The sequence below is a fragment of the Rhizophagus irregularis genome, chromosome 19, assembly GCF_026210795.1.
Source record: "Rhizophagus irregularis chromosome 19, complete sequence".
Taxonomy (NCBI): domain Eukaryota; kingdom Fungi; phylum Glomeromycota; class Glomeromycetes; order Glomerales; family Glomeraceae; genus Rhizophagus; species Rhizophagus irregularis.
The window spans coordinates 790,634-808,360 of NC_089447.1; the positions used below are offsets into that span (position 1 = coordinate 790,634).

Here is a 17,727-nt window from a genome sequence, read left to right on the forward strand (position 1 = left end):
TAAATAGACAAACTATGATGGTTATTTTACTGATCTCCATTAACTAATATTTTATTAGGGGAGGTAGTCAATTGATGGTTTTGTAAATCCATCTGAAGTAAAAATATATATGTTTGATGCAAATATAAATCAAGTCACTTGGCAAACACTTCTGAATCCTGCCCACGTTTTCTTAATGGACTTGTAATGAATATACAAGGTATCCTTTAATGGAAAATATAAAATGACGGTAATTATTAGTATTTAATGCTCAAGTTCTTAGAGTTAACAAGCGACTAAAATGAGGTTTTCATTCTTTAAGCTTTCATGGTTTCATCTGATAGGCAGAAATAAACAAAGCTTTTCTTTTACTGTAATTTTTTTTGAAGTCATTAATAAAAAAAACTTTTTCTCTTTGCATTAATTGTAAAAATGTGTTATTCAAAAACGGAATTATTGATCAAAATCTTCAGAGGCATATGTTAGGCTGTTCTGAAGTTTTATTATTGTGTGTCTGCAGAAGAATCAAAAATTGATGAAAAATTACAAATAAAATTTTGCCCGATCAGGCTTTATACAGAGAGGATTTTATATATATGTGTGATAATTTTTTTTTTGATCGATGCTAGTTACTTTGCATGATCAGTCCCCCATCTCAAAAATAAACTTTATAAACCGTAATCTGCAATTTTTTTAGACGTGAGTAGAAGTGTGCCAATTGATGAGTTCCCATCATCTAATGATAGTAAGCATGTCAGAAATAGGGCATTTAGATTTTTGTAACATTTAGATACAATCATTTAGATACTTTAGATACAATCATGTTACACATTCATTTCTCCTGATTCCAATAATTCTTAATGCCACATCTTTTGATACTTTTTTTTTTAAGATATTCTCTCTTTTGAGAAGGTAGATAACCTCTTCTGATGAGTCTTTATAGGAAGATTGTAACTGATCTTTGATTAATCTTTTAAGATGATATATGTAACGTACGTACGTTTTTCTTCTCCAGTTCTTTTTGACTAAAGAAGATAGATTCGATATCACCTTATCTTTTTGTGGTAAATAGAATAGTATTGAAGTAATATAAAACTTTTGGAACACAACAAATAGTCACCCTGAAGTTGAAGCTCTGCTACACCAGCAGTCAAGCTTCCTATGACAGACAGACAAAGAACACAATAAAGAACACGAATGACGTAGCACAGACGAAAAATAAAAATTTAATCACATATATTTTTGATAAAAATTTACCAGGCACGCAGGCAGAGAGGTTGGAGAAATCATCATTTATTAATCTGTTAAATCAGCAAGCAGTCAGTACTCAGTAGACATGATTGGATACACAAGTTGTACAATACGAAAATGTAAAGAAAGAAATTTTTGCAGAAATTGCAGAAATTGTAGAAATCGGTATATACGAGAAACTTGATTGTCGCACAGATTGATCGAATAATGAAAAAAATGAGAAACGTCAAGAGTTGTTACAATTATTTTATAAGGAATTTATTATTGTAATTTAAAAGAACTTGATAAAAATTACATTATATAAAATAGATTATTATTGATAAATTATTATTGTCAAAATATTCTAAATATTTAACCCTATGTTCAGTGTACCGCTAGTATACTCCAATAAATTCTTTGTTTTTTGAATTCTAATAATATTATTATTTATTGAAAGATCAAAAATAATATATATATATATATATATATATATTTTTTTTAATACAACATTCATTTAATTATAATTCTACAAATAAATCTTTTATTACAACAATTATTTATAATTATTTTAACCATTCAGAATCTGGACTTTCTTCAAGTTCAGGTCGAACTTTTTCTTGTATATCTCTTATTTCTCTAACATCACCAATTTCATTCATCAACTCGTTGTCAAGTTCAATAATTTTAGTTTCTTCTAAATAATCATCTTCATTTTCATTATCACTAATTTCCCAAAATTCTTCATTAACCACTCTTCTTTCTATAAAACTAAAAACATCATCAATGACATCTGTAGTTACAAATTCATTGAGTTCAGCTCCTAATTCAATTATAAAGAAAAATAAGTAAATCAAGATTATTTTAATGAAAAGATGATGAGAATTAAGATTTTTACCTGATGATAATGAAGTGCAACCAAATCTCACATCAATAACTTCTTTACCGGCTTCTTGATCAGACATAAGCCAATTTCTACAATGCTATAATTAATTCATTAAATTTAAATTAAAATTTTTATTATTAAAAAAAAAAAAATTTAAAAAGAAATCATACCTCTCGAACCCACACTCTCATTTTATCGGTCATAACGTAATCGATCGAATGGGTTGATGCAGTAAATTCAATTGCTTTAACTCTATCCTTCAATGCATCAACTGAGTTAAAATATCTCTTATTAATAAATGATTACAATTATGATAAAAAAAAAAAAAAAGATTATAACTTACATTTATTTTGTACGATATCAATTGCACAATGACCTCCATAACTATTGGCAACAATAACTATTTTTTGTGCTCCGGAAGGACTTTTATAAAAATTGTATGAAATTCGTTAATAAAAATTAGAATGATTATATGAAATCATATAAATCCGTTCATCATATAAAAAATAAATCTTTACATGACAAAATTTTCGAAAACATATTTTATATGATTTTCTGGTGATTCGCTTCCTGGTATAGTGGAAAATTCGGACGTACTTTTTGGTAGAATCAACTTTTAAAAGAAAAAGTAATTTTTTTGATAAATTCAAAAAAAAATGTTGCTCCTAAAATGTTTACAACCACATTAACAATTAATACGTACGACTCCCTTGTCTTTGTACCAAAATACTTCATTCGGATTTGTTATTACAACCGAGAATCCCATTTCTATGGCGCGTTGTGTATAGGCGATCATGGATCCTTCCTTTTGGAATTTTAAATTAAAAAATTGTTAAATAATAAAAAAAGATTTCACAAAAAAAAGACAAATAAATAAAATTTAACCAACCACAACAGATTTATCAGCAAGAACCCTCCTCGACCAAATCCCAATTCTATATAACAGATCGAAAAAAAAGAAAATAAATTTCTTAAATAACAGATCAAATAAATATCTATATAATATCTATATAATTTCTATTAAATTTAAAAATTCAATTTTTAACTCACGTATGAGATGTTCCAGGAATAAAGATCATCATCTTTTCATTTGTTAAATAATCTGGACTAGATAGATGAAAAAAGAAATCAATATATATTTGAAAAAAATTATTTTAACTTTTAATTCACTTAAATTCGCTTTTAAATTCACGCTTTTTTACCTCACATAAATTTTAGTATGTACATCAGATTCAGTAACACCTATTGGTAATAAAGCTCGAACCATTCCAAATTTTTTTTGAAGTGTATCTTGTACCCAGTCACCAATTGTTTCTAAAAAAAAATTAATACGATTATTGGGTAAGTAATGATTAATTATGATTAAAATATCATAATTCAAAATATTTAAAAAGTTACCCAATATAGCATCATATAAGGCTTCATTATATGCTTTATCTTTTTCTCTTACTTCAAACTTATAAGGTTCACCTAAAAATATTTTGGATCAAAAAAAGATTCATAATACAATTTTTAATATATATATATATATTATATGTATTTATATATAAATTTTTACATACCTCCTACTATCGTTTTTAGTTGTCCCTCCTCATCAATACAATAACCAAGTTCCTTCAAATCGCGAGGAAACACATGAACCTCTTTCTTGGTCCTTTTCTTTTTGAACATTATTTATTTTTTTTATTTCTTAAAAAAAAGTTATTATAACAAAAAATATATATAATTTATTTTTATTATTATTTTTAATTTTTTTAAAAATTATTTTTTTTTCTCCTAACCCTCCTTCTCGTTGGAATTTTATACTTTTTAGAATTGATATTACTTACTATATTTTGTTAACAATAACCTTTTTTTTTGTCTAAAAAAAACCTTTTTTTTTTGTAATCGACGATATTGTGACCAACTATAGTTATGATCTCTTATGATACTTTTGATAAATATTGCTAAGCCGATCCTGTCATTGTTCATTATTTTGCGCAATTATGCGCAATAAATAAATATATAGCTTGATAGTATTAATTTCTTTTTTTTTTTACTTTCAACCTATTTTTGTTATAAAGTTTCATTAATACATAATATTCTGTTATTTAATTACATGTTTATGTATAGTTTAATTAAATTTTTAAATATAGATCGGTTAAGTTGTTTATAAAAAATGCGTGGAGGATATCAATCATGTAATCCTTGGTGAAAGAAATTTCAAATTTTTTAAATTTTTTAAAATTTCAAATGAATTGGAATTTTTCGATCATTGACATATTTTTGTCATGTATAAATTTGTAAAAAGTTTGGTTTGATCGTTTAAGACTTAAAATTGATGAACAATTATAATAATTTATTTTTTTTTACCAAAAAAAAAATTATGTAATTCGAAGTTTTATAATTCGAGTAATTCGAGGTTATGTAATTCGAAGTCATGTAATTCGATGTAATTTGAGATTATGTAATTCGATGTAATTCGAGGTTATGTAATTCGAGGGAAAGAAAAGCAAAAAAAAGCATAGGAAAAACAAAAGCAAAAAAGCAACTCTATTAAAACAATAACAACCTTTTTTTTTTGTTTAAAAGGTTATTATCCGTTATTTGTATTTATATATATATATATATTACGTACACATATACATGTACGATGACTAATTGACTATACCTGATACAGTACATATGTAATCTTAATACAGTATCGTATGTACGATAAGTTGATAACTTATAGACTTATACTAACTTATACTACCTATACGACTATACAAACTTAACACACTTATACACTTATATACAATTTTACTTATACAATTACGTAGCATCATCCATTATTTATCTGTTATCAAAAAAAAAAAAAGATATCTAAATTCTAGAAATAAAACTTGTTTTTATGCAATCAAAAAATTCATTCACGTCAAAAGTCATAGGAGTCAATGCGTAAATCAAGAAATAAATCTTGGTTTTTTTCAATATAATATTGAATTATTGAATTATTGTAAGTTTGTTAAAAAAAAAAACAACAAATGTTTTTAATTTAAAAAATTTAAGATTTTTTTTTTATTTATTATTATTATTATTATTGTGGAGAAGGAAAAACGAATAAATAAAATTCTTTTTTTTTACAGGTTTTTTTTCCCGCCAAAAAATAAAAAAATATTATTATTATACTATATACTGTATATATATATATATATATATTATCGTTATTATAAAAATTTTTTTAATAGAATTTTTTCATACCACATTTCCAACAATCTTTACTTCTAAATAAAGACCAGTAAAAAAAAAACATTTCGTAAAGAAAAAAAAATAATAATTTAATCATCACCTTTTTAAACAATCTTTTTCTAAATTTAGACCGGTAAAAAAAAAAACATTTCGTAAAGAAAGAATAATTTAAATTTTTTTTTTTACCCCAAAAAAAAAATCTGATTTACCCATACACTGACTTTTTTTTTAAGGGTCTTTATCCGTTGATCCATTACAATTTCCCCCGAAGGTCTCCTAATTTGATTATTTTAATAAAAAAAAAAATAAATTACTATAACAAATATAACTTAACACAATATGACTATTTGAATGAGTTATACTACACGGAATATGCCGTTAGTTAAAAATGCTCGATCCCCTCCTTATTTGGTACTTAATCCCTTATTTGATAACTATTTGATAACTATTTGATAACTATTTGATATTATTTGATATTATTTGATATTATTTGATACTTTAATCCCTGATACTTATTAATTATACTTGATCGAAATCTTGATTAAAAAGAAAAACTTATATAACTATATCAAATATATAAACTATATAACTAATATATCCGTAATACATTAATAATATACCCGTACGTAATACAAAAAAAAAAATTAAAATTTTTTTTTCTTTTTTTAATTTCCTAAATATGATTAAAAAAAAAATTTTTTTCAATGCCGTAAAAATTTTGCCAAGTTTGTATACAAGATTTCAAAGGAGTATTCCTTAGCGCCATCAAAATAAACACGCCACTAAAAAAGGAATTTTTTATTAATGAATTGATTGATCGAATGATATAATTAAAATTTTTTAAAAAGAACCCAAATAAGGATTAATATGTAACAATCGTAACATGTCATTTTTTTCAATTTTCAAATAAAAAAAATCCGGCATAAATTATTAATTAATTTATTTGTGATGGTAAAGGCCGGATCAACGAAACATTATGCCGTGTCTTAGACGATCAAACAAAATCTTACATACTTCGACAAGATGCATCTACTTTAAATCACAATTTTCATTGTTCTCCTACATAACAATTATATCTATTTTAGGAAATTCAAAAGTTGTCGCGTACTTGCGTTTTAGTCGAAATAGTCAAAATCATGAGTATATACACGAAATCTTTTTTGCCCTTTTTTTGCGCCACACGAAAAATGAATCACACGAAATCTTTTTTGCCCTTTTTTTGCGCCACGCGAAAAATGAAACATTTTTACACCACACGAAGAATGAAACACGCACGAAATACGAAAAGCATTCTTTTTATACCACAATTCTTTTTATATCACATATTACCACAATATACCACACGAAACATTACATTACTGCACGCATCGAATTTTTTTTTTTTTTTTGAGATTTTTTTTTACTCTATTTTACAAGTTTTATTTGATTTTTTTTGTGAATTGTTTGTTTATAGTTTGAAAAAAAGAAAGAAGAAAAATAATAGAAAAGAAAAAAGAAAAGCTCAAAACTGTATATAAAAGAAAAAAAAAGAATACCATAATCAAATCATACATCGCCGTGTATACAAATGAAAAGTCTAATATACTCTTTGTGTAAAAGAAAAAATTGTAAAAGAAAAAAAAATTTGACCCACCCAAAAATAAAATTTAAATTTCACCTATATATAATTGAAGTTTTTTTTTTATATATGTATATATATATATGTTTGCATTCTTTTTACTTCCCTCTCTCCTATCTTTTTTTTTTTTGTCTAAAAATAAATCCTGAAAGATTCTAAAGTCCATCGAGAGGGTAAATAAAAAAAAAGAAAAAAAAAGTTTTTGCATAATACTAAGCTTATTTAAAAGAAAAAATATACTAAGAAAAAAAGTAAAATAACAAATGTTCGATTGAATTTTTTTTTAAAGCAAAAAAAAAAAATTTTTTTTTTTTTTTTTTGCTTTATAGTAGTAATAGCCAAAAAGAAGAATAAAACCTAAGATATACACATTATTTTATATTTTAATCTATATTTTTTAATAACCTGAAAAGAAGATGATAAAAAATATTATTAGATTTTATTAAATAACACATTATATATATATATTATATGTACAAATATAAATACTTACTGGCAAGTTCTTCGGTAGTAGGAGGATCTTCTCTTTGTCGATATTGATCATAACGTCTCATTCCGGTAGATTCTTCAACAGGAGTACCATCAGGTGATGGAGTATGTAATACTGTACTTTGATCAAAATAACGATCCAAACCATCAGTTGTTGGTGTTGTGGTTCCTGTTGCAGCACCTCCGTTATTGTTTGTAGCTGATGAATAATTATTATGTGGACTCTGTGCATTAGTTACCATCTGAAGGTTACTATTAGTATAACCTCCTGGAGTTGATGGATTTGCACCTGGTGTTGCAGGACCAGCTCCTAAACCTGGTAATTGATATCCATTGGAATTGATTCTTGGTGAAGAATGAGATGATGAGGGTGTTGTTGATTCAGGGAATTGTTCGTATTTCACACGTTTACCAGAATGATTCCAACCACTAAAGGCTGAATTACTTGGGGAAGAATTTGGACTTGCATGCATTGGACTTGGGAAAGAACCTGCAGCAGCATTCATGGCGGAGCTAACGGCGATACTATTCAATGGAGGAGGAGGATGCATGGTAATAGGAGGACTTGGAGTAGAATTATTTGCACTGTAATCATCATTTTCGTCATCACCAACGAAGCCACGTTTTTGACCAATAAGTTGTTGAGGTGAAGCTTGTCCTGGACTTCCTCCTACAACATCGGCGGCCGAGACAAGATTGTAAAGGCCTTGACCTCCGGGTCGAATATAACCGTTACCGTTACTTGCATTATTATCCTCAGTCTTTACATGAGTATTATATAAAGGTGAGTTAGTATTGCTACGATTAACAGATACTTCATAAGTAGACGGTGGTGGAGTTGGTCTTTGTTGATTATGACTGAAATACCCAGCATTTTGTGGGATTGCATAAAAACCAGCCGTCGATGTATGCTTCAATTCGGTAGGTGAGAGATTATAGCTACTCACCGCCGGACCACCGGATACTACAACTCCTTGTACACTTTGTTGTCCTTGTGATTGTCCATTTATCAAATTATAACTTGTAGTATCATATTCTTCTAATGGAGTAGATTGAGGATGAGCGTTGTGATTTCTTGAAGGAGGATGTGTTGAATATATTGGTACAGCTGGTGGTGTAGAAGCAGAACGATCTGGAAAACCTGCATTTTGTGGATATTGTTGTGAATTATGTTCTTGACCTTGTGGTGTTGAAGGTGAGGTCATTAGATTACTATTTCCATAAGGATACCATTGTCTTGTTGCTTCAGGTGAATATTGAGCATTATTAAAATTGTTCGTATAAGGATGAGCTGGTCTCCATTGTGAACCAGGACCTGCTCCCATAGATGGGATTCTTGTTGACATTGGAGGACCATATGAATTATGTAAGAAGATACTTGGATCATCCACGAATAAAGGATAAAGTAATTCACTAATTTTGAATTGAGCTGCAAGTGTTTTTGCACGTTGAAAAGTAATCCTATAAAAAAAAAAATGAGAATTTAATGACGTCATTAAACAAGAATATATTTCCAGGTAATACATGATAATAATACATGTAAACAAGTTGCTCATATTCTTCTATACATAAAAAACCCTCGACTGATTTGATCACTTACCAAACACCTTTAAGATGCATAGCTCCAACTTTAACAACCACTCTTCCTTTTTCATTCTTTAAAATACCATCTCTTTTACCACGTGACATACCAACAACGTTCAAAAGTTTTGTACCATTAATCATATCGTTATCTAAAAAAGATTTAAAAGTATTGATAAGGTGAGATAATCCAAATAAGATGAAAAATTATGGTGGTATTTAATGGCGATCAAAAAACGCGTATTCATTTTTGATCGCGTTACCAAAAAAGGAAAAATCATTATATTCCCCCCATAATAAACCAAAAATTTTAAAATTAAAATTAATTAATAAATATTAATTAATTTTAATATTTATATCATTACATACCTTGTCGTCTAGCTACACAAATTCCTCGAGCATCAACTTGGTAACATAATGTTTGTTCATCTTCCCATATAGTTGTGGTTAGTTTTGGTCTTGGAGTATGACCTTGAGCAAGACCTGATGCAGCAGTACTATAACCTACAGCAGGTACGAAAGCACTACCAGCAGTGGCTGATAAAACTGCAGTACCGTTAGTACCACTGAAACCCCATTGATTTGGCCAGAAAGGGTGTGTATTTGGACTAGCAAAATGATTATGAGGAGGAGGATAGATCAAAGTAGTACTACCGCTGTTATCTAAGTGAGAAGTTGTCATCATTGTGGGAGAATCTGATTGAGAAGAAATAGAAATTTTTGTTGGGTTTGTTACAGGAGTAGGATGTTGTTGGTTATAAGGAGAAAAAGCGGAATGAGGTTGAGAAGCAGGAGGACTTGTTTGAGTGGCAGTCGAAGTTAATGAACGTGGACCAGCGGGAGAGTTTGGGTTGCTGGAAGGAGAATTTGATTTCGTGTTCGTCGTCGTGGTGGAAGTTGCTATAGTGGTATTTTTAATTGAATTTGTACGAGGAGATTCGGTCTTGACAATCGACGTGGACGTGTTATTAGAGAAAGAAGAGGACGGAGAAGGCGGCGTGGTAGGGTGTTGTTGCGTTTGAGAGTAATGAGCGCTGGCAGTTGTTAATGCAGTATTGGTGTTAGATGAATCGGTATAAAGCTTATTTGAATTCTGGAAACCAGCCATAAATGAAAAGGTGTCGCGTAATTTCTATGTAAGCTTCTGTATGTTACCGCCAAATCTTGTTTCTGTATGTTTTTTATAGTTTTCAAACAACACAACTAGGTCGGTATAATAAGATACAATAATAATATGATATATGATGTTTACTGAAAGATTTTTTTTTTTTTTTTTTTTTTTCAGTTCGAGTTCACGTTGGTTGGTAGGCGGGAGTTTATTTGAGTTGTGTGGCGTGAGAAAAATTGGTTGTAATAGGATTGGACGAAAATGATAATAATAATAATAATAACAATAACAATAGATAAAATCTAATAGAAAGTATAATATAAATAGGGGGGGAAGGGATTTTATATAATACTATATATAAAAATAATAATATAAATAATATATACCCGAAGAGATAAGACCCGATAAAAAAAAAAAAGTTTTCCTGTTGTTCGAGGGGGTGTGGAGTTTTTTCGAATATGGCCTAGAATACTCCTATAAAAATAAAATAAAAAAAATAAAAATAAAAAATAAAAATAAAAAAATATATATAGAAATTATTGTTACTTTAGTTAATGGGTGAGACTTTTTGAGGAAAAAAAAAAAAAAAAGCCAAAAGAAAAAAATAAAATAAAATAAAAGACGCACACAGGAATAAAAAAAAACAAAAATTCAAAAAAGTAAATTGTATAAAAAACTCTATAAAGGAAAGTAAGAATGTCGATTTTTTTTTGTATATATATAAAAAAAAAGAGTGACAAGAGTTGAAAAACAGAAATAGAGCGCGAGTTGGGAAGACAAAAGGAAAGAAATCAAGTTAAAAAAAAAAAATTATAAATTTTTTTTTTTTATGTTCAAAGGAAATAAAAAAGATAATTGATTGATTATTATATAAATATAATAATAAATAATAATAATATGTAATATTACTGTTATTATTATTATATTATTATTATTTATTATATAATATAAAATATTCTCTTTTTTTATAATAATTAAAAAATGATGTAGTGCAAAATAAATAGGGAACAAACCAAATACAGGTGATAAGTGAAATACGTACCGAAATTAGAGTGTAGGACCTGCCGTCTTTTTTTTGGTGTTACTATTGAATCGTTTTTTCGAATTTATTTTTTTTTGAGACTCTAAAATTGTCCCGAAGAAATATCGAACACGAGGAAAGTAGTAGTTTTTATATAGTGATTATATATATTAACTGATACAAATCGACGTGTGAAAAAAATTTTGTTTGTTTTTAATTAAAAATTCTAATGTGATTTTTTATATATATATAAAACAGTTTATTTATAAGAAAGGTATTATAAAAAGAAATTCTTTCGATTTATGTTTTTTTTAAAAAGAAGATTAGTAAATGTGTATATAAGATGGATGTTTTTTTTTAATATATAGTAGTAACGACTCTATATAATCTATTAAGAAGGTGTCTATTAGATTGTATGTAGTAGTGTACAAAAGAATATATATAAGAAATCAACACGGATTTTTTTGTTTATAGAATTTAAATCAGAAGAAAAAAAAAAGAAAAAAGAAAAAAAAAATTAAATTATCAAGACAAGAAATTGAAGATTGTAAAAGAAAATAAAAAAAAAGATAATGTTGCTCTCTTTTTTTTTAAAAAAGAAAAAAAAAAAGAAAAAAATGAATCTTTCTTTTTGGCAGACAAAATAAAATTTAATAGTTTTTGCCTGCTTATTTATTAAATTTTTTTTTGATTTTCGAAAAAAAATTGATTTTCGATTGAAGGCAGCTCGGGAATGGTCAAATAGAATATATATATAAAAAAAAAAAAAAAATATATTCACCACTATTCTGTACAATATTTTTATGTGTATATAAGGTTTTATTATGTGAGGAAAAAGAAAGGGAAAGGATGAGTGTCAAAAGAAATGTTTTTTTTTATTTATATAGTTAACGAAAGGGTGTGTTGAGGTGTGACTATTTTACTTTGTTGCAGTTTAAAAAAAAAAAAATTTTTTTTTATATATTTTAATATAATAAATATATATTTATTTATATGTTTATTTATTTACGGAAAACTATTATAAATTAAGGTATATAATATAATTATATTATATATATATATATACATATATATATATATATTTTATATATATTAATATATTAAATTAAAATTGGTAATAGAAAAAGGAAAGAAAGCGTTTGGAAAAAAAGAAAAGGGGCAAAAAAAAAACTGACTTTAAAAAAATTTAATTAGTTATTATATTTATCGAACCAAACAAAAAAAAACGACAAATAGGCCAGAGGGCAGGACTCCAATTGGTGTCAATTAATGAAATAAAAAGATTACCAGAGTTACCAGGACCAATTGTATAACATTGAACATTGATTACTATATACAAATTATACAAACAAATACAATAATAATAAAAAAAAAATTTAAGACCAAAAGAATGTGTAAGGGAAAACGATAATTAGGAAACACAAGTACACAAGTACAACAACAAAATATTACAAGAGAGCACAAACATCAAATTTTTTTTTTTAAAGTAAAAAAAAAAATCATTTGTCCTTTTACGTCGAATTCCTGTTACAATCTTTATTGTCGATATAGTAGATCAAATTCTATTTTAGGAAGGCTTTACATTAAAAAATTTATTATTATTAAAACTGATTATTAAAAAAATTTAATTTTATCACTCAAAACTAATTTCACATTCCCAAAAAAAAAAAAAAATGTTATTTATATTTTTTTTTACTTTATATTATATATTTTTTTTTTTGATCTCTTTTTTTTTAAAAAAAAAATTATTTGGAAAAAGGCGGAAATTTTGTAATACTAGAGGATTTCCTTAAATGGTGAATGAAATGAAATCAATGAAATAATTTCTTTTTCTTTTCAATTTAAAGGCCGTTAAAGAGCGAGAAAGTTTTTATAAGTTTATAACAAACATCTAAATATATATAATAAAGTTTTTTGGAAAATCTGTAAAGACATGTAATGTAGAAATTACTTGAATTTCAAACTGAAAAAACAAATATTTATTGAAAATCTATAACGTAAAAAAAATTATGAGCATCTATTATAGTTGCAGGAATAGTTGCAGTGATAGTTACAGGGTATATAGTATATTCTAAAGTATTCTAAAGTATAATAAAGTATAATAAAGTATAATAAAGTATATTAAAGTATATTAAAGTATGTTCTAAAGTATATTCCAAAAGTATGTTCTAGAGTATATTTTGAAGTATATTCTATATTCTATATTGCTATATTCTAATAAACTCTACTAAACTCTTTATGGAATTTCATCTCTCTATGGAAATCGTAAAGGGAACAAAAACGCTTTCAAAAAAAGAACACGAGACATCCGCCAAAAAATAAACAAGAGTCACGCCTCCTCAATATTTATTAACCGTAAATAATTAATTAATTTTTTTGGAGAGGCCGAATTAAACCGATTGAATATCCTAATATTCCCTATATTCTATATGCGGATTTCTAAACGAGCAAAAATATCCGTTCGCTTTATTATCACCGATGGACTAAAAATTTATAATGGGACAATAAGTTATATTGTCTTTTATTTATTTTTTTTTTAAAGTTTTTTTTCTATATATGTATTTATATATAAAAAAACTAAGAAATTAAAAATATGGGTAACTTGAAGAGAAATATAAAAGATGATCACCTAACCTATCTCTATAATTAGTAGGTCGTAGATAGAGTAAAGCTCGTGAAAATGATCTAAAAAAAAAAAAATTATCTCGAAAAAAAAAATCAGAAAAATTTTTTTTTTTGTATATAAAGAATTATGTCTATTGTACTATGGCGTAGAGTTTATTTTAAAAAAAGGAGGATGTGTCAAATAAAAATATATCGGGAAGAGATGAATAAAATAATTAGATGTTATATGAAATTGCAGATTTATTTGTACTAGCTTTATTTTCTTGTTTAATATAATTGGAAATTAAGTGATGAATACGAGGTAAAAAAATGTAAAAAATCAAGTTATGATATTTAACTGGTAATTAGGGAAAAATCCGTTCATTGTGTGATTGTGTGATTATATTGATTATATTGATTATATTTGATTTGATTATATTTTGATTATATTTTGATTATATTTTAAAAAGGGAAAAAAGAAACAAAATATATTTTTTAAATATAAAAAAAAATATAAAAAAAATATATTTTATATATTTTATATATTTTTTATATGGTACAATTTTTGTCATTCAATTATTCACTTATGCCATTTACTTATGATTGTTACTTATATTTACTTTAAAAGTATATGTTATAGCCAGAAGTGGTGTCTTTAAAGAAAAAATAAACAGGTTTTTCTTTTTAGCCCATAAAAATTTCATTAAAAATAAATCTTCCATCAAAGAAAAATGAATTTTATATTAAATATTTTAATAAACAATACATACATACATCTGAGTTATGCAAGATCGTCTTTACTTTTTTTGCCCATCTACAAAAATATATAATTCGAAACAATCAAATGTTAATAAAGATTTCCTTATGGGAATTCATATGCCAAGTACATCATTCATGCTTTATTAGTTGGCAGGAATTTTTGTTTATGTTTTGTTTAAAAATCTGGTAAAAAAAAAAAATTATCAGTCCCTGCCGAAAGATTTCAAAATAAATAATAATAATAATAATTATTTCAAAATACCGATGTGTACATACAATACATACATCAAAAAAAAAAATTATACAAAAGTGACAAACGGGATACTCGATACATTACATAACAATTTACCACTTACATGCGTTAATAAATTACCGTGTAGTACATCAACTCTCCTGCCTGCCTGTTGTTGTTGTTGTTGTAATGTAAACAATAAATAAATCATACTAGTTTTATTTTATTTTATTTTTATTAACCTATTTTTTCGGCGATAATTCATCAGCAAGCAGCAGCAAAAAAATGTCCTTTTAATCAAAACAAAGCAACATAGTAATAATTAAGCAGCAGACGAAAAAGTTATTAATAGCTAGATTAATTAATTTTTATAACACTTGTTTGGGTTTTATCTTAATAAAGTAAAATGATTTACCTTTTTTTTTCTTTTTAATAAAAAAAAAAAACATAAACAACCAATGCAAAAAATACAACGCATGTATAAGTGAATTTATGGTAAAAAACAAGAATTTATAGTTTTTTACTACGGGGAAATGTTTGGGGAATATGTTGGGGAAAAATTTGGGGAAATTTGTAAAGTTTGGGGAAATTTGAAATTTTTGACATATATAATATTGACAAATATAAATATCATGATAAAAGATCGAATTAAATATATTTTTCGTTTTGGAATTTTGGAATTTTGGAATTTTGGATGTTACTTGAACCGTTGAAACTTTTTTTATTGGGCGCAGCAAGGAGACCCCCAGTTAAAAAAAATTATATCACATATTTTTTTTAAAGTAATTTTTGGTATTTCTCGGGAAATTTTTTTTTTAAAAAAATATTTGTTTACGGATAATTTATTACATATATATATTTTACGGTTACATTATATTTTTTGACCCCTCCCCTTTCCATTATTTATGTCAAAAATTTTTTTTTTTTGATTGACCTTGTTATATAAAATTATATGAAATTACATAAAATTATATGAATTATATAAAATTGTATAAAATTTTTTATTATTTGAGTTATTCGAAGGGGGTCAACAAAGCTGTACACGAGAAATTACGTTAAACGTTACAAACTATGTCAAATATTGAAAAGAAATAATAATAATAATAATAATAACAATAATAATAATAAGATTGTTATAATAATAAATCATTGTTGTAAATGATAAATTTTGATTGTTCTTTTTTTTTTTTACGGATATCAATTCAAAAACCCTTTAATGATATTTTAAAGAGTTTAAACCCTTTAAAAAACTACCGCTAGTATCCGTTGGTACCTCTGTAGTTATTAAATGATATCATCAGGTTAATAAAAAAGCATGATTATAACCGAATTAAGATAAAAACCTTCTGACATCGGTCTATCATATTATTATGTATTGCATTGTTAAAACTTTAAAATTTTTTAAGTGAAAAACTTTTGAAATCATCAAATCATCACATATAACATATACATACATATAGTTATACATAAATAATGCAAAATGGTAATCTTACACTATACTAGTTTGGGTTACCTTTTTTTTTTTTACTTTAAAAATCATTTCATTTAGCATATATATTACAAATTTAACTAGCATACAACTTATATTTTTATACTTGAAACATTTATGCAATGTATAAGCAAAAAAATGAAATCTAAACCACTAAAGGTAAAAAAACTAAAAATATACATTTTTTTATTTTGATTTGAGAACAAAAAAAATACCGAAAATAAATTCAATAATATTTAAAAATATTAAAAATATCTTTTTTAAAAATTAAAACCTTCTATTTTTTCTATTTTTTTCTATCTTTAAAACCTCAAACTTTTTATTACCACATGAAAAGTTTCATCCTTGTAACAAAATCGAACCATTAAATTTTAACGATAATATTTCCTTTTCAGAGAAAGATAGAGAAGAGAAGAAGTTTTGTTCCTTTAAAATCTATAGTTAGTTTAAAATGATAATCTTTACTTTATTAAGATATCATTTTTTACTCGAAAAGGTATTGATATTCCAAAGAAGTACTTATTTTGTGTTTCGTTGTTTCGTATTTTTTTTTTTTTTGATGCAAAATATGCAAAATAATTTTTTTTAGTTTGAATAAGAGTAGAACGGAAATGAAAAAGAATGCAAAAAGAGACCTGCATTGTACTTGTATAGGATGACATAAAATTAAAAATAAATTTTTTTTTTTGTTGTTTTGGAATTTGATTTTCAAATAAAGAAAAATAACTTTTTTTGGGAAAAAAAAAAAAATTTTTTTTTTATGTAATTTTTTTTTTTTTTATAAAAAAAAAACGGCTTAAAAACTTTTGCTTTTTTTACTTTTTACAAAAATAATGTAAAAAAAAAATTTTTTACAACAATATAACAATACAATATTTTTTTTTTTATTTATTTATTTTTTTTTTACATAAGAGAATCATATTTCGTGATAATTTTCTTTTTTTTTTGATTCAAATCGTTCGGAATTCGCGTAATATGCGCAATATAAAAAAAAAACCGCAAATATAAAAAAAAAAGCGTAATAAAAAAAAAAAAAAAAAAAGGTGATATAATAATATTATGATTGTTAAAATGAATAATTAAACTAAAGTAGGCGTTATTGAAAAAAAAAAAAAAAAATTTTAAAGGCCGAATCAAAAAAAATCATTCCCATTTCGGTTACAATTAAAATTCGGTCATATTTTTTTTTTACTTTACATATATATATATATATACATTACCATATTTAATCAAGTCAATCACCGATAAAGTACCGATAATGAAATATTAATTTTAATTTTTTTTTCCATTTCATTCGATGAAACTATTAAAAAAAAATGCAACTTTAATAGAGAAAAAGAGTAACAAAAGGTAAAGAGAGCATATAAATTAATAAAACAACATAAAATCATATTTAAGAGAGCATATAAATTAATAAAACAACACATAATCATTCGTTTATTTGTATAACCATAATTAATATTATTTGATCGTCGGACATTAAAAATATGTGAGGTTTTAAAAATTGATGACAACCGAAAACGA

The 17,727-nt window shown here is 25.5% G+C and overlaps 2 protein-coding genes across 3 annotated transcripts; both read right to left on the reverse strand.

Moving 5' to 3' along the window:
- Nucleotides 1-1,635: 1,635 nt before the first annotated feature.
- On the reverse strand, nucleotides 1,636-3,951 carry OCT59_010687 (uncharacterized protein). Its single transcript, XM_025312585.2, has 12 exons — nucleotides 3,922-3,951; nucleotides 3,655-3,781; nucleotides 3,491-3,562; nucleotides 3,295-3,406; nucleotides 3,143-3,199; nucleotides 2,982-3,027; nucleotides 2,796-2,897; nucleotides 2,611-2,705; nucleotides 2,436-2,515; nucleotides 2,263-2,363; nucleotides 2,105-2,189; nucleotides 1,636-2,029 (listed from the first exon to the last, which is right to left on the reverse strand). The coding sequence occupies exons 2-12, from the start codon at nucleotides 3,761-3,763 to the stop codon at nucleotides 1,773-1,775; spliced, it is 1,116 nt and encodes a 371-aa protein (XP_025189538.1). The 5' UTR covers nucleotides 3,764-3,781; nucleotides 3,922-3,951; the 3' UTR covers nucleotides 1,636-1,772.
- Nucleotides 3,952-6,690: 2,739 nt separating this feature from the next.
- Nucleotides 6,691-11,829, reverse strand: OCT59_010688 (uncharacterized protein; the record flags this gene model as incomplete). 2 transcript variants are annotated; one of them, XM_066136063.1, is made up of 7 exons in its annotated part: nucleotides 11,141-11,610; nucleotides 10,485-10,572; nucleotides 9,360-10,024; nucleotides 9,010-9,142; nucleotides 8,357-8,870; nucleotides 7,414-8,170; nucleotides 7,318-7,325 (listed from the first exon to the last, which is right to left on the reverse strand). In XM_066136063.1, exons 3-7 carry the CDS (start codon nucleotides 9,673-9,675, stop codon nucleotides 7,318-7,320), a joined length of 1,728 nt encoding a protein of 575 aa, XP_066000735.1. In that variant the 5' UTR covers nucleotides 9,676-10,024; nucleotides 10,485-10,572; nucleotides 11,141-11,610. The 2 variants fall into 2 exon arrangements, with proteins under 2 accessions (XP_066000734.1, XP_066000735.1); XM_066136062.1 differs by having other exon boundaries at nucleotides 6,691-7,325; nucleotides 9,360-11,829.
- Nucleotides 11,830-17,727: the final 5,898 nt, after the last annotated feature.